General features: G+C 41.3%; 2 protein-coding genes across 3 annotated transcripts; one reads left to right on the forward strand and one right to left on the reverse strand.

The window, feature by feature from the left end:
- Window positions 1-212: 212 nt before the first annotated feature.
- Window positions 213-13,566, forward strand: LOC148474508 (flavin reductase (NADPH)-like). 2 transcript variants are annotated; one of them, XM_088458505.1, is made up of 5 exons: window positions 213-281; window positions 1,706-1,848; window positions 8,053-8,254; window positions 9,040-9,207; window positions 13,095-13,566. In XM_088458505.1, exons 2-5 carry the CDS (start codon window positions 1,714-1,716, stop codon window positions 13,253-13,255), a joined length of 666 nt encoding a protein of 221 aa, XP_088314631.1. In that variant the 5' UTR covers window positions 213-281; window positions 1,706-1,713; the 3' UTR covers window positions 13,256-13,566. The 2 variants fall into 2 exon arrangements, with proteins under 2 accessions (XP_088314631.1, XP_088314632.1); XM_088458506.1 differs by having other exon boundaries at window positions 244-281; window positions 1,703-1,848.
- Window positions 13,567-14,713: 1,147 nt separating this feature from the next.
- Window positions 14,714-15,989, reverse strand: LOC148474509 (transcription factor Sox-3-like). Its single transcript, XM_088458508.1, has one exon. It carries the CDS (start codon window positions 15,932-15,934, stop codon window positions 15,062-15,064), a length of 873 nt encoding a protein of 290 aa, XP_088314634.1. The 5' UTR covers window positions 15,935-15,989; the 3' UTR covers window positions 14,714-15,061.
- Window positions 15,990-22,317: the final 6,328 nt, after the last annotated feature.

A 22,317-nucleotide genomic window follows, 5' to 3' on the forward strand; every position in this document is an offset into this window, starting at 1 on the left:
TTTTAAATCAGTCTAAGCTGTAGGCCCTGCATTTTCTCGTGCTAGGCCTGTACTGATCAAACTGCAGTCAAGAGCACTAGCTAAATGCAGGGTAATGGGAGTGTCTCAGAGAAATGTGCTTCTTTGCACAGATCATAGACATACAGTATGTAATGTGATACTTTGGTCTTGGTTGTGTAATTTGGTCCTCCCCTTGCATGATTGCATCACTAAGACAATGTACAAACACACAGTATTACCACAGTCCATTAAAGGTGGTGTCGGCTAGCCTAATCCTCCAGGTAAGAATTTCTTCATTTGTCTAGCAGTTACAGGGGATGATCTGTTTATGCCTGCAGCCTTTCTAATAGGATTTTCAGCATGCGCAAACTGAAGTGTGAAAGTGTAAACAAGGCATTCAGACGTAATTTAATTATTACCCTTCAACGTGATGAATTAGTACTATGAAGTCTCCATTGTGTCACATATTTTAAGTTTGGGAAGATTTTAGTGACATTTATACATGCTGCCTTCACATAGGTACCCCTTTTCACTAACACATACTTCACTGATTTTGTGCTCTGCATAAAAGTAGCTTTTGTACAATATTTCACATATCCAATATAAAACAGGTAATAAAAATGACATAATAGTACTGGAAAAAAAATATATACATATAATTTAACAACGAACCCCAACATTAATAACAGCATACAGTACACACATTGACAAAAGTCATATACAGTACTGTAACTATTTACACAGACACCTGCATTACTACAGTGACATCATGTGGTCAACATGTAAAAATCATGTATAGGAGTACCGTTTTATACACAACTTTAAACTTATAATCTAACAGAGAACAGTATTTTTCAACAGTCACTTATGTAGACATAAAACTAACAAAACAGGATGCTTCATATTTTTGGCATAAAAAATGTAATTACCCTTTAGCATTTATATAAAATAAGAAATCACAACCTTCACTTGTTAAAATACTTAATTTACACAGCATGTGCAGCACCTTCTTATTAATGGCATTTTTATTCATATTGGTAGCTTGATGCTGACTCTTATGGAGCGTACACACGGTCAGATTTGTCAGACTTGTCAGATGAACGACTGAACGATTTTACCAAAGTTTTGAACGATTTGAACGATTTTTGACTGCATTAAAATGAATGGAATCGTCCAAGTCTGACTGCAAACCCATCAGATGTCAGATATCGTTATCTGACAAACGGGAACGCGCATCGTTGATCGTCCATCGTTCAGGCATGTCAGATATGAACGATTTTCCTTCAGATATGAACGACTGAACGATTTTTAAATCGTTATCGTTCATATCTGAAGGAAAAATCTGATCGTGTGTATGCACCATTAGGCTGGGTAGACCTTAAGACGGTGCGACCCAGTGATGTGGCGAGCAATGTAATGTTACTTTGTGTGCGTTGTACACACTGCACGTTCCGCTGTACGATGTCGAGACATATTGTCACATGCTGCATGTAACTGCACCAGGTCGTTCATTGAATCGTCCCATCTGACGTGCACGACAGCAGATGGAATGATTCAATGAATGATAGCCAGGAACGATGGACCATGTGTACACACTAAACGTTGTGTTCGATATATATCGTTCCGATCGGCATAATGTGGACCCAGCTTTAGAGTTGACTGCAGTAACAAAATTATGTAATAAAAACAACTGTGTCACAAGCAGGTATCAAAATGAAATTATCTGTTGTTGGAGCTACTGGACAGACTGGTTTGTTCTTGGTTTCCCAAGCCTTGCAGGATGGACATGAAGTAACAGCTATTGTGAGAAATGTCAGTAAATTGACTATTAAGCACCAGAATCTTAAGGTAAAGGACAATAAACTCACCTTGTGATCCTGCTAATCTGACACTTTATTATTTAAAGCTAAAACAATATAGAAACACCAAACTTTTTTTTAAATGTGTAAAATAGGTTTCGGAGTATTTTTTGTAGTACTTGTTTTAGTGTAAACTAAAATATTATGTATAGGTAGCTGTTGCGCATACCTCCCAACTGGCTTGATTTTGAATTTATTGAGTGGGTCAGAAAGTTGGGAGGTAGTGTGTCTTAAGGTGGGTACACACACGGTACGATTCAAATGGATTATATGAACGATAACGATCATATCGTTATCATTCACATCGTCCATTTTGCAGTGGCCAACGACCTGCAATGCCCGGGCACGCATGGATGATAACGATATCGTCCATCGCCCGTGCATGTAGGCCAATCTGGTCGATATTGACCAGGTTACTATAGGGACCCGCGATCAACGATGGCCATCGTTGGTGGGTACATGGTGTGCTGGATGATCGATATCGATCATCCAGCACACCCGGGAGATCGTACAATGATATCGTTATCGTTGTACATCGTCCCGTGTGTATGCTCCATTACTTTCACATGGTCTAATTCAGATGTGGATGGTATTGCACAGCTACAAGATAGCGGCTACCGTCCAACTAAAATGCAAATGCAGCAGGAGGTATCTGTAGGAAATAGACATCTCCTGCATCTGCGATCCCAGTTCAGCGTCCGTAGATGCTGCTTTGGATCATCGGTTGTGTTAGTCGCTGTCCTTGGCCAGGCTGCGTAATCCAAAGCTTACTTAGCCTGGCTGTCGGAACCTCTCTGCCCGGTCCAGGAAATCTGCGTCTGATTACACAGACCCTTGGCTTAGCACACCTACAACACAGGGGCAGCATGCCTCTGTTTTGTAGAATGCTCCCGGTTGCCGCTCCCTCAAGCGCTGCAACATGTCAATCATGCTGCAGTTAAGGGTGGACTATGAGCGTTTATGCAGAACTAGTCCTGCAAATGCGCAGAATCCCAAACATCCCAGACATTGCCATGCTGTATCGGCTTTCTGTCCTAATTTGAATGAAAGCAAAATTAGGAGCACTCTACAGTATTGTATATTACTAACTTTTTCACATAAGACTACCTGATTATCACATTTGCTGCTTTAGACCATTTTGTTTAGTTTAGCAAGCTGCTGATTTATTTTTTGGGGGATAATCCATGCACATTTTTTTTTGTATGACTTCTGTTGTGGTCCCATGCTTAGCATCCCTGTAGTTCACTATTAATAGAGCTTGCACCAAATGCTTTTCAGGTGCTACCAGCCTTAAAATGGAACTGTCACATAAACATCACGACACCAGACAATTTGTGGGCTGAACTAATATTCATAATTTAAGAATATAGTGTATCAATTCACTACTCACCCTCGCAGATCCACACCTCAACCCTTTCACTCCAAATACATCATATACCTGCAAAAGTGCTCACAAACTGCCGAGTGACAATAGAGGAAAGGGTGCTTCTACCGCCCTCTCCCTCTCTAAACAGTCATATTTCAAGAACCTTATCCCTGTACTCAAACCTCCATCATCTCTGCCACTTTTGACTACAAATGTCAGGACATTATATCCCACAAGACCCTCAGCACACCACATCCTCCTTTCTCACACCACCACTTCCCGTCCATCTTACAAACTCTGACATCTTTCTTCCCTTTATCTGAAGATGAAGTCATGGCCCTCATCTGGTCCTTTCCCCTTCCACCTCCGCCCTTAATGCTATCCCCTCTCTCCTGTGCTTGTTTCCATCTTGCCCACCTCTTCAATCACTCCCATACATCAGGCACTGTCTTCTCTGCATTCAAGCATGCCCTTGTCACACACCATTCTTAAAAAAAAACACCATTGATCCTAACACTCTCTCCAAATACCACCCACTCTCTCCTCCCATTTCCCTCCAAACTCCTTGAGTATATTGACTTCAACCGCCTTTCTTTTCTCCCACTCCATACTTGACCCATTTCAGTTTGGCTTCCGTCCTCTCTGCTCCACTAAAACTGCCCTCATAAAAGTCAGCAATGACCTCCTTGTTGCCAAATAGAAGGGCCACTACTCTTTGCTCATTCTTTTTGACCTCTCTGCTGCTTTTGAGACTGGAGACCACCCTCTCCTTTTACAAATCCTTCACTCCCTCAGTTTCCGTGATACTGCCCTCCAAACTCTCTGACTGCTCTTTCTCAGTCTCCTATCATCACTCCACTCACCCCGACTCCCACTAATGGTAAGTTCAAAGTACTGTTGAGACCTCTCCTAATCTCCCTCTTTAAATCCTCTTTCTAGGTGAGCTAATCATCTCTTTTGGCCTCCAATATCTCTATGTTGATGACACTCAGATCTACCTCTACTCCCCTGACCTCTCCCCCTCTCTCCTCACTCGTATCTCCAACTTTCTCTCTGATACTCCTTCCTGGATGTCTCAGCGCTTTCTTAAACCTAACATGTTTAAGACTGAGCTGATCATCTTCCCACACTTCCGCATAACCTCACCTCTGATAATTTCATTATCTATTGACAGCACAACCATCTCTAGCCCCAAAGTGTGCCATCTTGGCATTATCCTCGACTCCCTCTCCTTCAAACCACACATTCAGTACCTTTTTATGACCTACCATTTCCATCTCAGAAACATTTCTAGGATTAGACCCTCTCTCACCCTGGAGGCAACTAAGACAGTCATTCACTCACTGGTCATCTACTGTAACTTCCCATCTGGCCCACCTCTCTCCACTCCAATCTGTCCTCAATGCTGCTGCCCAGATTATTTTCCTCTCTGAACATATTATATCTGCCTCACCTCTCCTACAAGCCCTACACTGGCTCCCCTTCCCCTTTAGAACCCAATTCAAGCTTCTCACACTCACAAGGCACTCACCCAATCCTCTCTCATTTACATCTCTTACCTTATCTCCCTTCACACTACTGCCCTACCACTTCACATATGCATGCCGCCTCTCCTGCCAACTGATTATTTCCTCCCACTCCTGCCTCCAAGATTTGCCAGTGCTGCTCCCTACCTCTGGAATTCTCTCCCTCTCAGACTCTCCACAAAACTTCACACTGGCTGTCATGACCGATTTCTTTATCAAAGCCATCTGGGACTCATCCTAACCCACTGCTCCATGCTCCTTCCTGAATGTCAAACTCATCTGTCAGCCATGTCTGTCTGCTCCTCCCTTTAGAATATAAGCTCTCACGAGCAGGGCCCTCTTCCCTCGTGTGCTACTCCTTTCCCTTACTCATATTGTCATATACTCCCTACAATGGCACCTAAGCCCTGGTTACTGCCGCCCTGCTGCTTAACTGAGTGTTATGATCACGGATGCAGCAATGTTTATAAACCATGTCCTTCTCCTGCATTGTTATGCACTGTAAGTCGCTGATGATGAATCTTTGTGGCGCCATAAAAGTAAAGAATAATAATAATTATAGTTGATGGATGCCTGCCATCGGATGCAGCTTTCCAATGACTGACTTTTTTCAACTGCAGACATCCAAAGTGGCGTCTGCAGCTCAGCTAAAGTGAGCATGCATTGACAGCACAGCCGTCTCCTCTGACACCCAAGTGCGCCATCTTGGAGTTATCCTTGACTCCTCCCTCTCCTTCACAGTACCTTCTGCGGATCTGCCATTTCTATCTCAGAAACATTTCTAGGCATCAGACCCTCTCTCACTCGGGAGACAATTATGACACTTATCCACTCACTGGTCATCTCCAGAGTGGACTATTGTAACCTCCTCCTATCTGGCCTCCCTGACTTTCACCTTTCTCCACTCCAATCTGTTCTTAATGCTACTACATCTCCACCGCTCTACAAATCTCAAGACTCACTTTTTCACCAAAGCCTTCCAGCTCTTATCCTAACCCAATCCTCCATTCTCCTTCCTCACTGTCTACCACCTCTGTGTCATCAGTGTCTGTCTGCCCCTTCTCTTTAGAATGTAAGCTCTCACAAGCAAGACCCTCTACTGTCATGTGCTTTTCCTTTCCCTTACTTATACTATCATTTACTCCCAGCCAGGGGCATAACTACAGCTAGGGAGGCCCCATAGCAAATTTTTCACGGGCACCAACTAGGTCCCACCCCCCCCCTCCTCACTCCCCTTTCCTCGACTTACCTGCTCCATTGTCATGCTGCGCAGTTAGGCACATCTCCTCTCCTGGTCGGCTCTATCAGACTCTCCTCACTGATTGATGCTGGGTAAGAGGCGGTCACACCTCCTCCCAGTATCAGTCAATGAGGAGAGCCGAAGCTGACCAAGAAGACGCGACAACAGAGGGAGTGGGGAGCGGGACCACGGAGCAGCCAGCAGGTAAGCCGAGGGGAGTGAGGAGGGTGCATACTATGGCCTATCATCTTAGGTGCAGGGGGAGGGCCAGGCCCCATAGCAGCCACACACCCTGCACCTATGGTAGTTACACCACTGCTCCCTGCTGCTTATTTGAATGTTATAATCGCTAGTGCAGCAATGTTTATAAACCAAGTCATTGTTCTGTACTGTTAATAACGGTTTTCTTATTTGCTTATATACTTTGTAAGGTGCTGCTGAACCCTTGAGACACCATATAAATAAAAAATAATAATAATAGTAGTATAACCATCATTGGTTATACAGTGGTTTCAATGCAGTGGCTGGCAGCCTAAACAGATGCAGGTGTGTTGCTGTAAGCGGCTGAGCCCCAAGACGCACAACTACTCACACTGGAGGCCATGCTCAGACGGAGAAACTGCACATGCCATAGAGGCTGGTGCCTCTAATGGTGCATCGACACGGAGCATACTGCTGCAATTACCTATCTATACTATGCCTTATAAAATATGTCCTACATTTATTTTTACAAAATTAAAATAATGTCATACAATGTAGTACTTTTTCTGATGTATTATAAAACTGAAAAACAATAGCTAAACATATGTTGCACTAAAGGTTAACTTTGCTTTACAAACAAAAAATAAAATCTACATCTCCAGGAGATTTTCCTCTACTTTTAAAGCTAGGTGGGATTTGCAGCAAATCAGTGTGAGTGTGTGTGTGTGTGTAGCAGAGCTGGTGCTTCTTGTCATTAGTTCCCGCTCGCTCATGGCATAATACTGCCAATAACAGGTCCATGAAAAGGGGTTGGGGCCAACGTGGGGCAATTTCATGAGAATCACATCATCATGATCACACCACCCCATTTCACTTAGAAGTGCATGGGTTTCAATAGGGTGACCTACACCTCTGGATATCCGTAGGACTAACAAAATTTTGGGAGCCACACGGATGTTCAGATGTGGATTGAAATATCTACAGTAAAAAGGTAGACAGTAAATAGGTCAACAGGGACAAAATGTTGATACACTAAGGGCCAAATGTAATAGGGTGACAGTTTAGAAGCAAGCTCTCATATTGGTCGAGTTTTATCTTCAAAATGGGAAAACATCTGGATGAGATTTTAAATCACAAGTTTTTTGAGTCTGAAAACATGCAAGTTTGTTCTCGGACTCTTACATTGGCTGAGTTTAAAGTGTGAAAAAAACTCACATTTTTTAAACTCTTACCCTGAGTTTTTTCACACTTTTTAAAACTCAGCCAATGTAAGAGTCCGAGAACAAACTTGCATGTTTTCAGACTCAAAAAACTTGTGATTTAAAATCTCATCCAGATGTTTTCCAGATGCTTACTTCTAAACTCTCACCCTATTACATTTGGCCCTAAAGGTCAAAAGATCGGCAGGTAAATGGTCGACATTTTTTTTTCTAATCCTAATCTCCACCCTAACCCCCGGTAAGTGCCTAACCCTACCACTTGGTGCCTGATCCTAACCGTATCTCCTAGAACCTAACCCTAACCGTTGGGGTTAGTGCCAAAATCCTAAAAAGGCAACAAAAAAGTGTCAACCTTTTTTTTGTGTCAGTCATTTTCATGCGACTTTTTGACTGTATACCATTTGTACCTGTCGACCTTCTTACACGTCGATCTTTAGTGTGTTGAACCATTAGCTGTCTAACATCTGGCGTCTATCTAGACATTATCTACCTTTTTACTGTAGATCTGTAGACTGGATCCCGGATGTTCTTGGTAACTATGGAATAAAATGTGCGGCTTTATACAATAAATTATTATAGTTGCAATGTAAAATTAAAAATGCTCTAAATAAATTATTTAATAGGCACATGTATTTTCCAGGTGGTAGAAGGCAATATATTTTCATCAGAATCATTAACAGAGCATTTTAAAGGACAGGACGCAGTTCTATCATGTTTGGGATTCCCATGTAAAATGTTTTCATCCATCAGTGGATACACAGACTCCATGACTGCCCTAGTGAGTGCCATGCGTCAGAGTGGAGTGAGCAGGATGGTGACAATGACTTCATGGTATACGGATAGTAGGTATTTGTGATATAAAGTCTATTCAAGCTTCTCTACTAGTGTGTCAACCAAGGTTTTGTATAACAAACTCCTATTACGTCCCAGATTTGTTTGATAGCTAAGCATGAAGAGACAGAGAAACGTTGGCATGTAAATAAACAAGTTTATGTATGGTTTGTTATAATAGCATATACTTTATTCTGTAGTCACATGTACATGTCGACATGAAAATTCAGCAATAGAAGCCATGTCAGGTTTCAGTTCCACATATCAACCAAAATGCCAGACAGACATACTCATTGATCCCCTACATCAGGGGCGGGGAACCTTTTTTCTGCCGAGGGCCATTTTGATAGAGATATATATATATATCTATATCTCTCTCTCTAGTTCTATTACTGTATTATTCGTGGGTCCGCTGCAGGCCACGTACCTTCCGTGTGATGTGACACAGGAGCAGGGCCACAATCGCCAGTGATTACAACAATGCCTGGAGCATCCTGTAAGGGCAGCAGTGTGACCGTCTGAAGTGTCCTGGTGGCACTGCTGCATAGATTCTGGCTGCAGGATGCCATTCTATGCACTCTGTAAGCCAGATTAGGCTAGCAGAATGCCCCCCCCCAAGTGGCCAGATGAGTCTCCTCTCCGGGTTTCTCCTGGAGAGGACATATAAGAAGTAGGCAAGTATGGTCTTAAATAATGTAATTTGTATATTTTCAGTGAATAATGTACAGATCAACTGATAGCATTTTTATTACATGTACTCTATATAAACAATGGTCTTTTCCCCCCCGCTTTACAGCTAGCTCAGCACATAATTCTTCATTCTTTGTACGCAATCTACTCATACCTCTAATCAGAAGTGTGCTTACAAACATGTTTGAGATGGAAAAATACCTGGAAAAAGAATGTTCTGATCTTAATTGGACTGTTGTAAGGCCACCAGGGCTACAGAACACACCAGCAACAGGTATGCATGGGATGACCATTGCTTTACAAGGTACAAATTATGTTAAAGGCATATGCTGGAAAACACTAATATCCACATTCAGTCATGATAAATAAACTACAAAACAGAGCCTGGAAAGGCCTTGTTCCCAGAGAAACAGAATCCATCATCAGCTGAACAACCTGGGCAGTTTAAATTCTGCCAACTCCAGTTTTCAAACCAGAGCGACCACATCGTACTGGTCTCTCATGAAATCCTGCAGTGCTGAATAGCTCTACTCTCAGTGGCAGAACTAGTGTGTGGTGTCCCCAGGTGCAACAATATGCTCTGTTAATGAGGACAATTTATCCAATGCTTAATGCATCTCCCTTATAATCACTTAAAGGCGCATGAGGGGTATGCGGAGATCAAAGCCACAGATTCTTTAGTCTCACCATAAATCTTATTCCATCAGGTGATTATTAATATTCAATAGCTTTAATATGCATCCAATACAAATAATTTCTAGTCTATGTATTACAGTTTAATCTAAATTTTTGGAGTACAATTTTAATAAATCTAAGAAGGCATTCTGATGCAATAAAAATACCCACCCGTGGCAGCCCCCCCCCCTACCCTGACTGACACCCGTTGCAGGGAGGGCTGGGGTACGCGTGGCGACAAAAGAGAACGTGGCCTTGCCGGCAGGGGGCATTCTTATCACTCGGGGTTGGTGCCCAAGGTGCTGACTGGCCTGTGTGCAGTGCCGGCTCCCTCACTTTGTCAGAAGCGGAGTGCTGCTCATACTGCTACAAAGCAGCACCCGGCTCCTGTCCCTGAGAAGTCATCGGCACCCTGGTGTCACCCCTCAGCGGGTGACACCCAGGTGTGGCCCACGCCCCCCTTGTGACGCCACTGATACCCACAACACAATATTATAACTATTTAGTGCATATGATTAATACATTCTAATCAGAAGTACCATCATCCAGTTTGGCGATGGTGTAAATCCTCAAATTTCTACACGTAAAATTGACAATTAGGGTTACATAAAGGTCTAAAATTAATATAAAATAAAATATCTACTTCATCTTGACACTTACAGTCAGTCACATGACATCTATCAAATCCTTATAAGGCAAAGGGTCTAAACAAGACACTCCTTACAGTAAACAACTGTGGTGTCTATTTACTAAGCTGCATTAGGAGTTAAAGTGTACGGTGATAAAGGTACCAACACAGGCAGTGTTTGAAAAATGGCAGTTAGGAGCCGATTGGCTGGTTCCTTATCACTGTTCACTTTATCTCCTAACATAGCTTAGTAAATAGACCCCTATATGTCCTAAAACACAATTAAGTGGCCAGTTATATCATCCATTATTGTTCCACCTTGAAATTAAATTTTTCCAGTGTGATGTGGCTATGTACTATGTGCTGTAATCTATATTTAAACACAAAATACAGTCTTATGATAGAAGTATAAATGAATACCTATATAATAAGCGAGCAAGTGCGACTGTCTTTTTGTCCTTTATGCACAGCCAGAGTTTTGGACCTTGCTCCACCAAATTTGGCATGGTGGTATAGTTTGACCAGGATTAGGTTTTTGCCTAGGTTTGAACTTCGACAGGGCAACACACTGTCACACAATTCCTAAAAATTGTGACACTTAAGTTACACAAGTTCCAGGTCTGGCTCAAGTGGAAATTGGCAGTCTGCCAAAAACCAGTGTAAATGCTACAAAAGTATGCTTTTAACATCAGTCTGAGCAAGTGAAACTTCATGACTTCATGCAAGTTCATATAAAATCCAGACTTAAGGCTCATATACACTAGACAATGTATGTGTTTGAGTGGATATCGAAAGTGGCGGGCCTGGCGGAGGTGCAAACTACACGGGGGGCCTCCTGCTGCATTATTTATCCAAGCTGCGTTGTACAAAACAGCATCGGATAATCTGCGGGAACATCGCCCGGCTAAGTGACCCAGGTGGTCACGCAAGCTGGCTGAGTGACCCAGGTGGTCAAGCAAGCTGGCTGCAGCCGATGAGCGAAAGAGACCAGGAAATCTCCTCTTCTCCCCCCCCACCCCCAACGGTGGGGAAACAGTCAGTCAGTCACCGCTCCCTCCTTGCCCACAAACGGCAGCAGACTGTCAATCACTGCCAGTCTGCTGCCGATCTGCGTTCGATCACGCAGGACCCGTACTGTACATGCGCAGCACAAAGTTGGGTGCCTGCACAGATTCCCAACCATTGGGAATCTGTTTAAAAGGACTAAGCTAGTGCACTGCTAAAGTGACCATATATATTAGTCAGCACTGTGTTTGCGCATGCAAGGGCGTAACTAGAACTTTGTGGGCCACAGCGCAATATCTTAAAAGGGTCCCCCCAGAGGTAAGCCCCCCCCCCCCAAAAAAAACATACATTTCCCCACCACACAGAGGCCCTGATTCAGACCCGGTCGCTCTGACAGAGCGGTCTGACCACCCACAGCGAGCGACCATGATGATGGTCGCGATGGTCAAGACCATCACGGCCATCGAGCTTGCGACGAGACCCTTGTGGTAGGGTCTCGTGGCCGCAAGCACCAGAGAGCTTTCGGCTCTAACAGAGACGGAAGCTCTCCACTGACATCACTTGTGATGTCAGTTGGGCCACCCCCAAACGACAGGCATTCTCATGGGAATGCCTCCATTTGGACAGGCACACCTCCGGCCCGCCCACCAAAGGGAGCGAACTGTCACTCACCATCGACAGCTCGCCCGTCGCTGTCCGGGTCTCGCGCATGCGCACGACGGAGCCGGCTCCGTCATGCACTCTGGGCCATCGACCCGGTTGCGAGCAAACAGCGCTTGCGACCGGGTCTGAATCAGGCCCAGAGCCCATTCAGGTTATGCTACACAGTAGTACCCCTTTTACACATTATGCCACGCAGTAATGCCCTTAACAGATTGCCACAGAAGTAGTAGGGCCCCTGTACACATTATGCCACACAATAATACCCTTTACTCATTATGCTGGTATGTGGTTATAGGTGAGAATAATAAACAAATAGGGGACATTTCTAGTAGGGTGAATATGTTTAAGTATTTTTCCATGATTAAGCCTACTTACAAAGAGGAATGTACACAATTATATTGTTACTTTCAAGCAGAGTTTTGAGCACCATTTGAAGTGTTCAAATTAATGTCTTTAGTTTACTTAAAATAGGTTTCCATATAAATGGACCTAAACGTTAACTTTTTTTCTGGAAAAAGTTTTACTTATGGTATCTGAGCACTTGCAGTTCCCCCCAATAGTCAAAACATCCAACAAATCGTCATACTCCCTGATGGTATATTACTATACTAACAGATTTCACCGGTAAAGTTTCCCCATTAAGGTCTAAAGTCTTTGGGTGTGATGTACTAAGCATCGCATCCATGATGTGGTACATCTCACCTCTCATCAGGTACATACCGTGGTATGTACTTACAAATGTAATAAAAGTCACAAAGGACAGCTCTCCCAATAAGAGCGTTCATTTGCGACACCCTAACGTAGAGGAACTTCCAGGTTTAACAACCAGAGATGGGAGGGATCCGAATGGATCCCTCTTGGGGAAACATCCCGAAAAGAAGCCCATAGGCTTCTATTGGGTAATACCATCTGAAAATGGCATTACCCACCAGGACGAGGCACCGGAATGCATCTTGTTGCTTTGTACATATGGAAACTGCAGTAAATCCCCAAAAACTGCATGTTCAGGGTTTTTACCTAATTTTTCACTTTAGTACATCCCACCCCTCATGTGATCTTCCTTGCATAAGAATCTAATTGCACCCTAATAAACAGGCTATTATACTACTTCAAGTGTTGTATTAGTAGTAAAATGTAAAAGACTAGTATATAGAACAAGCTAATAACTACTTATTTAATCTCCTCTACAGAGAAAGAAATATTGACTCATGAAGGATATTTTGTGCCAGATGAAAAGGGGTACCCGATTACCAACACCGTATCACGCGGAGACGTATCACGCTTTATGCTCTCTACCCTTAATGAAGACACATGGAATAGAAAGATAGTTGCAATGTGTTGTAAATCATGAGAAGGCGTTTGCAAGTTCAGGACAAGTACCATTCTATATATATACAATTTTCTATAATTACTAAGTGGCTGCTTATTAAAGTTGCATTTATTATTGCAGTTTTAAGTACCACAGGGAAAGCCCACCACTTATTATATACCCAACAAACATTAGAATACTCCATACTAAACAATGTGACCATATATGATAACCTTTAGTAGCTACTTTCTATGCACCAAGCAAATAGTTATGTATTAAATAAAATATAACATTAGATATTGCATGTTATTCAAAACTAACAGTAAAGTATTAAAGCCAATAAAGATTTTACTACAGCAATAGAAAACTTGCATTGCCTCAATTAATAACTTCAACAGGGTAGCTGGGTGATACTCTGCTGCCTAGAGATACTGGATAGCATCCACAAGTGGGGTCTAAAGGTGCATACACACAACGATTTTTTGAACGATCGTTAAACGATATCGTTTGTAAAAATCGTTCACTTTGAGTCAAACGATGAACGATTTTCCTGCATGCGTGTTCACGTTTGTAGTTCAGTCAGACTTGTCAACTCAACGATTTTCAGTAAGGGAATATGAAAAAATCATTTGTAGTTCTAAAAAAATCGTTCATTACATTTAAATGAACATAGTAAATGAACAACTTTAGTAAACAATTTTAGTTCATTTTTTCAAGGGAGAAAATCATTTACTAAAATCGTTCATTAACTAACTCGTGTGTATGCAGCTTCATGCTGGGTACACACTATTCGATAGGTCATTCAGCCAGCCGACTAATGCTGGGTACCCACCTGAACGATATCGGTTGATTGTACAAATGGTGGGTGTGTACAACTGAATGTCTGAACGATGTAGTTCACAGACATAGGCATCGGCTGTGCTGCAGGGCCGATCAGCTATGAATATATATTATATATCTCTATAATTTTTTTCAGATATCTGGCTATGTGTACATCTGATCCACTGACATGTTGCCCGCAAAATCCATTGAATGACATCACAAATGGGTGGGCTTATTTAAATGGCTTTGCTAGCAGACATAGCGGGTGGATGATTGCATATACACTGACCACTTACCAAAAGTTAGGTTGAGCAGGAGAGTACCCAGCTTTCCCCCACAGTAGGATCATAAACCACCAACTAGCTATTGGATTTAATTACAATGCAACTCAGCTGACAACTAGAGATAATTTCATCATTACCCAAACCAACAATGATCAAATCCAGGAATTATATTAGGATTTTATATTCCGAAAACAAAAGTAGATAAACATTCATTGTAGAAGATTTATTGATAGCTTTCAACCCAAAGCAAGTCATTATAAAAAAAAAAAAAAAAAAAAAAACCACATTAACCATTTACTAACATGTTGTGTGATTTAATATGGGTTTGCAATGTAACAAAGTAGCCCCCCCCCCCCCCCCCTCCAAAAAAAAAAAAAAAAAAAGCGAACATCTCTTGCATGAGTGACCGGCAAAGGTTTGTTAAATGAATGCTAAAACATTAAGAGGCTTTCATAGAATTCTCCTTCATTATAAGAGTCATTTATAAAAGACCTCTTTAGTAAAAAACCAGGCCTCACTGAAACAATTAAAACCTGAAATACCTTCATACATACAAATGCAGTGCTAAAAGACGGACAAAAAAAAAAGAAAAAATTCTAAAAGTTATACACATTGTCCAAATAATGCCCCTTTCCATTCTTTGCCCAAGTTGTTAATATATGTTCATATTCCTGTTAAGCAAGCAAAGCATCTTAAAATAAGGATAGTCACAGCCTAAGTGAGCATTAATAGTGCAGTGCCATTAATCCCAGTCATTACCCACACTTTGATAATGTTGATGGGCATAGGGTTGTGCGGTATTCGGGAGGAAACATTGATCACTTCCAGTATTCCCTAGAGGTATGTACATGCTAGTCATACATTGCAGGTCTTCTGAGGAAGCTCTTTGTGCATGTAGGGCAGTTGAAGAACTGGAATCAGGTTTTGCCACAGAGCCCAAATTTCCCAGGCTCAGATCAGTTGGGATCTGCTGGTTGTAGGCTGGTGATGAGTTACAGGTGGAAGCTGCAATCATGTAGGCCTGAGGAAAAGGCATCATGTGATTATAATACAAGCGGTGCATATCATACCTGTGCATATGCGGAATAAAGGGACCAGTTGTCCCAGTATATTGCATGTAGCCCAGTTGGTCCTGTGTGAGAGTAGAAGCCCCAGTAGGCCATGGATTCATGTGGGTAACATTGTCTGTCATGCGGCCACTTCCAATAATACTGGTGTCTGGTTTTACATCTGGAGCATTGAGGTTGTCAGGCAAAGACGACTGGTCCTTTTTCTTGAGGGTCTTTTGCTTTCTTTCTGGTTTGTACTTGTAATCTGGATAATCTATTTGGTGTTCAGCTCTCAGTCTTTTTGACTCCTCTACAAAAGGTTTCTTTTCCACATCAGTAAGGAGTTTCCATTCTGCTCCCAGTCTCTTACTGATCTCAGAATGGTGCATTTTGGGATATTCTAGGTGCAGCATTTTCCTTTGCCCTCTGGACCATACCATAAAGGCATTCATAGGCCTCTTGATTCGCTTTGGGCTCAGAGCAACCTTATCATGTTTGACTCCGAATTGCACAGTTTTCATAGCCTGCAAAGGGCTTTTGACATCACCCTCCAGCATAGCATACATTTAGCACTGGATGCTTGGCGATGTAGATCATAGACTAATCTCTGCACCAAGTAGTCTCATTTGGTCTGAACAGCCTTTTGTAGGGCTGCTGAGTGATTATATATTAATCACATTCAATCAGCCAATGACAGCAATCCCACAATCAATCATTCAAGGACTAAAGCTGGCCACACATCTAAAATTATCTGTCCAACCAGCCAACTAGCTGATTGGTTGGAATGAAAATCTGGTAAGATATGGGAGTCACTGATGATCAGCAACTTGCTCCTAAATGCCAGAAAACTGATGAAAATGGTCGTCAGACAAGTTTGTTTCATTTTTTATAATCTAAACAATTTGTTCAAACAGTTTTTGTCCATTTTCCGGCGTTTGGGAGCAAATTGCTGATTGTCATTTGCTTTCATACCTTACCAGATTTTCATTCCAACCAATCAACTAGTTGGCTGGTTGGACAGATAATCTTTAGATGTGTGGCCAGCTTTACTTAACTGTTTCCCCTGCAAGTCAAATTCGTATCTTAAAATACAGCTGTTTCTAATCATTTTGGTTCAACCCTGCACTAGGAAGAATTAAACAAAACTGATTCCATACAAAATGTAATGCTTACCATTGATCTTGCCCGAGGTGTCACATGGCAGTGTGTAAACATGTAATTTTCACAATTTATTCATGCTGTGTTCCAAATACAAAAATTGATCCACAGTTTATACTACTACTGTGGCATGAGCCACTATAACGAATACGCTTGTCTCAACAAGCACTTAGGGTTACCAGAATGGTGACCCTAAAATGTAAGTTTCTATCCATATGAATTGTACATGATGTGTGGCAACACTGCAATTAGCCTGCACACCTGTAGATTTACTTTTTTCTACCATGTGCAGCATGCCTGTGACTTGTAGTGCAGCTTTGCATCATAAATATTTCATTTACATTGTGGCACAAACAGATTCTCTCAAAACATCTGAATAACCCAATTGGCATTGTCAATGGTATTAAATCACACCAGGCTATTGTAAATGAAATGTAAGTGGGAAAAGCAGAAATAGACTATTCTCACACCACAAAAAGAAGTCAAAAGGATGTGTTACATGTGATACAAAACAAATTTTTTTTTTATATAAGTGCTTTATAATATTGAACTCATATTGTCATTGCAATAACCATCATTCAACACTGCAGTATGTCTTGTGTGTATGCATACAGTTAATGTCCCTTACTAATACTGATTTATTATGGTTAACAGATTGCACCATCATTTTTTTCTTATTCAAAGCCAAAACCTAGTACTTTGCCTGGTCATCTATTAATAGCAGAACACATATGGAATGAACATAGGAGGCTATTTATCAAAGCTGGGAGAGAGATAAAATTGTAAAAAATAAATTACCAACCAATCAGCTCCAAACTATAATTTTTTAAACACAGCCTGCAAAATGGAAATTGGAAGCTGATTGGTTAGTACTTTATCTCTCTCCCAGCTTTGATATATCTCCCCCATCCGGCTTTACTGTTTTGCAGTTTGTTCAGACAGGTGATGAAAGCTTTCATAGTTATATCAGTTTTGCACAACTTTTATTTATCCTAGCCAGTGCACCTGACAGCAGAGGCATACACATCATATTTCATAACCAAATTACATGTATGAAGAATGATAGAGACATTCATCTATACTTCACATTAAATTTTTTTTTTTGTTGCTGCCCAATAATACTGGTTTTATTCCTAAATTCCGGGTCTTACCCAGAGGTTGGAAGAGGGTTCCAAACCAGATCAGACCCGGAATTTAGCCGGGGCCGACCCAGGAAATTCCCGAGTCGGCGCTGTTCACACTGGAACCGAGTCTGCAGTGACCTGGCTCTTCCGGCAAGGAAGTGGACGCTTGGAGATGTCACCTCCAAGTACCACTGAAGCCGGCCAATCGGCAGGCATGCGGCTCGCTCCAGGTCATCGTAACCCGGATTGCGCCGTGTACATTGCGGGGTTTCAAGAGTTATTCCCGTGTTAAATCCTGCAAGTTACCTGGGTTGGATTGCCGGGTCACTCGACCCGGAAATCCAATCCTGTCCACTTTTACACCAAGGAGCTACCCTGGTTAACCCTGCAATAACCTGGGTTTTAGCACTAGTGTAAAAGGGGTATTCGTGGTACTGTGTTTATTGTCATATACTGGATACTTGCATCCGAAAATACAGTGTGAATGACCATGGTTTTCCTGTAATACATGACATTAGTGGCTTGAAGTGATGACTGTGAGATAAGTTCAGCATTTCTGGGACAAAATGACCTGAGAATCCCAGCCTGAGCTTGTTCAGTAAGCTAATTACTTTTCACACTGGTGTAATCAGCTTCTGATTAGTATACCCTCTGTTAAAACACCTTATAGCAGAGATGACCAAACTCCCCCATTACAGTCTAGGTTTTAAGGATAGCCATGCTTGAGCACAGGTGACTTCATTAGTAACTCAGTCAATTTGATTTAACCAACTCAAGCAATGGATATCCTTAAAACCTGGACTGTAATGGCAGAGTTTTTTAAGCTGTGGATTTACTGTACCATTTAGCTTTTAGACCATAATAGATATAATTTGGCTTTTTTTTTTTTTCTATTGATTCACACAGCGCCTAATTTATAGTGGGGCATGCAACATTCTCCAGTATGTTTTTTTTTAAATATACTTGACATGTACTATTTAAACCTTTTTTTTTTTGCATACAGCACTGTACATACAGGCCTTTTCCCAATTTTTCGTTAGTGTGCCTTATTAATCTTTCTCAAAGTGTGAGGTATAATAATAGAAATGTTGGCTTTCAGTGACTCGCTTTGAAAGTGTAATATGGGTACAGATTAGACTGTGTACACACATCTGTGTTTTTTCTGAAATATTTAGGATCCTGATATCAGTGTCAGAAGTGCATTGGAATGTGGGGAATTCATTTGGTCAGTACTGGTTTGACACTGCTTTCCCAGAGGAGCAGTGTCTGATGGATCACTGGTCTTCACCAGGGGCTCCCCACAAGGATTTGGGCTCCACTGCAGATACTCCACAGGTTGTGGCCCTGGACAAGCCCCAGACGTGACTGTAGGGAATAGGAAGAGACATTGGAGAGATGTAAGGTACAGCTAATAGAATTGAGTAGAAGATACTGAGTACTGAAGTGCTACACACTTGTGTATAATAAAGTTTCAAGATCACAGCACAGCAGTTTAGAATGCAGGCGGAATACACGCAGGTGTTTGATTAAGACTCTGGAACACAGCACAGAACAGTGCAACTTGGAAAGCAATATATGGAAGCCCTGCATGTAGCATAATACACAGGTGTTTTATAGAATACTAGAATATATATATATATATATATATATATATATATATATATAGTAGGCTGCCTTGATGCTGCATTGCTAACATGAGCAATGTAGATCTGAATTGATCCATCCCATACATTCCTTCTGTTGAAAATGATAGGAGTGTACAGGTGTTGATGTTGCAGAGTATTAAGGGGTATATTTACTAAAGTGCAGGTTTTTAGGAATGGAGATGTTGCCCATAGCAACCAATCACATTTTAGCTATTTTCTTCTAGAAGGTGCTAGATAAATGTTAAGTAGAACCTGAGTGGTTGTTATGGGCAACATCTCCAATTCTAAAAACCCTCACTTTAGTAAATACACCCCTTAAGCTGCACACACAACGATTTTGTTACCAAAGATTTTATGAACGATTTTATGAACGATTGATTATCTGTCAGATTTTTTAAAGTGTAATGAACGATTTTTTTGAACTACAAACGAATTTTGCATATTAACTTAATGAAAATCGTTGAGTTGACAAGTCTGACTGAACTACAAACGTGAACGCGCATGAACGATAATCGTTCGACTCAGAAAGTGAACGATTTTGTTAAACGATATCGTTTAACGATAATCGTTCAAAAAATCGTTGTGTGTGTATGCAGCTTTAGACACAAAACCAGCGGGTGACTCAAACTATGAACAGCCTAGTTACTTATAGGGAATATGGTTACCGTAGCAAAAAAACACTTTAAATAGAAAGTCACATAGATATCATATAAATGTCAATTTCCCAAAACAGTGAAAACTGGTTTCTTTAAAATTCCTTAGTAAACAGTGTAAACTGGGTTCTTAGTTCCTTCAATTTGAACTTTTCCTAGTTATCGGGATGACTTCTTAAAAAATTCCTTCAGCATATAACAGCACCTCAAAAAAAATCACAATATGGATTCCACCATGTGAAGTGAAGTTACATTTATTTCTCACAAGGTATAAAACAGTCCCAAATCAATTCAGGAAATAAAATCAAGATGGCAGCGTACCAGAATTGACCTTTACAGAAAGGCACAGTGTAAAAGCATAAGGGGTTACAATGCTACCCCCACAGCAAGTCACCTTCCCTGCAAATGGACAGGTCCCTCTCTGTAATAGTGAAGACTGGCAGTCCCTTCAATACCAACGCGTTTCGGCAACAGCCTTTATCAAGGTATATCCATATGTTCTAAGGTGCATAGTTTATATAGAGGTCCTAATGAGTGATGAGCCCGCTCTTTTTACTAATTGTCCAAGCGGGTGTGTAAAATCAGGGCTATGCGTTCCATTCCCTTGGAACGCATGCCCGCTACTTCCGCCGGAGGTGATGTCACCATTAACCTCCCTATTTGCCTATTACATTGAGTGCTCCTTTGACGCTATGCGTTCCATTACCTTGGAACGCATTCCCGCTGTTTCCGCCAGAGGTGATGTCAAACAACCTCCTTATCACTTCCGCTTCAGCCGCCGGAAGTCTTACTCTGACCAACGTGGTGCGTTCCACCGACGTTACCAGGAAGTCGCGCGTAGTTAGGTGGATATATGTAAATGCGTTCCACCTTTATTAAGTGTACACATAGCGCTTCCTCTTTCATTTATATCACTGCATTCCACTTATTACAATACATAGGTATATATGCATAGATCTACTCCATCATAATGGTATTTAAACCTCAAAAACAATAAAGCAGGTTATACCAATAAATAATATATATGGTCCCTTTATAATGTGCAAATAGCATTTAAAGTGCATACAGTGTTGGTCCATAATATCCATTTGATAAAAACATTTTAAAACCTAAACAAATATATCACATAGGTTAATAATCATAAAGATAGGCTAAACATATAAAAGGATATTTTATAAAAGAAGAATATAGTGCAATGTGCAAATAAGCTATAAATAAATAAGTACAGGCGTATAACAACACATAAATAACAGACATCAAATATATGTATCCCTTCCATATCCTAATCACGGATAACCTAGTCACCCTGCGGGAACGCTAGTGGCGCTAAAGCTATACTGACTAGGATACACCAAGGAGTTTCTAAGAAGATTCCATTAAAGAAACCATTTCAATTCGAAGTCGTTATTTAGACCGTCTGGTATTAGGGTTTTCATGTCATATATTAACTTCATTTCAGTTTTTGCTAATGAAGTTTCTACACCCTTTGATCTCCAGTGGTTCTCCACTTTTTTAATACCTATCATAGATCTAATACCACTAGTTAAACACAGATGTTTTTCTTTGAAATGTTGCGATACAGAGTGGTTATCAAAACCTTTTTTTATATTTCTTAAATGCTCCATCCATCTTTCTCTCAATTTTCTTGTGGTCCTACCTATATATTGAAGACCACAGTCACGCACCACGTGGATCAGAGTAAGACTTCCGGCGGCTGAAGCGGAAGTGATAAGGAGGTTGTTTGACATCACCTCTGGCGGAAACAGCGGGAATGCGTTCCAAGGTAATGGAACGCATAGCCCTGATTGTACACACCCGCTTGGACAATTAGTAAAAAGAGCGGGCTCATCACTCATTAGGACCTCTATATAAACTATGCACCTTAGAACATATGGATATACCTTGATAAAGGCTGTTGCCGAAACGCGATGGTATTGAAGGGACTGCCAGTCTTCACTATTACAGAGAGGGACCTGTCCATCTGAAGGGAAGGTGACTTGCTGTGGGGGTAGCATTGTAACCCCTTATGCTTTTACGCTGTGCCTTTCTGTAAAGGTCAATTCTGGTACACTGCCATCTTGATTTTATTTCCTGAATTGATTTGGGACTGTTTCATATCTTGTGAGAAATAAATGTAACTTCACTTCACATGGTGGAATCCATATTGAGATTTTTTTGAGGTGCTGTTATATGCTGAAGGAATTTTTTAAGAAGTTATCCCGATAACTAGGAAAAGTTCAAACTGAAGGATCTAAGAAACCAGTTTAGACTGTTTACTAAGGAATTTTAAAGAAACCAGTTTTCACTGTTTTGGGAAATTGACATTTATATGATATCTATGTGACTTTCTATTTAAAGTGTTTTTTTG

This window comes from Taudactylus pleione, unplaced genomic scaffold, assembly GCF_031769625.1.
Source record: "Taudactylus pleione unplaced genomic scaffold, aTauple2 ptg000839l, whole genome shotgun sequence".
NCBI classification, from domain to species: Eukaryota; Metazoa; Chordata; class Amphibia; order Anura; family Myobatrachidae; genus Taudactylus; species Taudactylus pleione.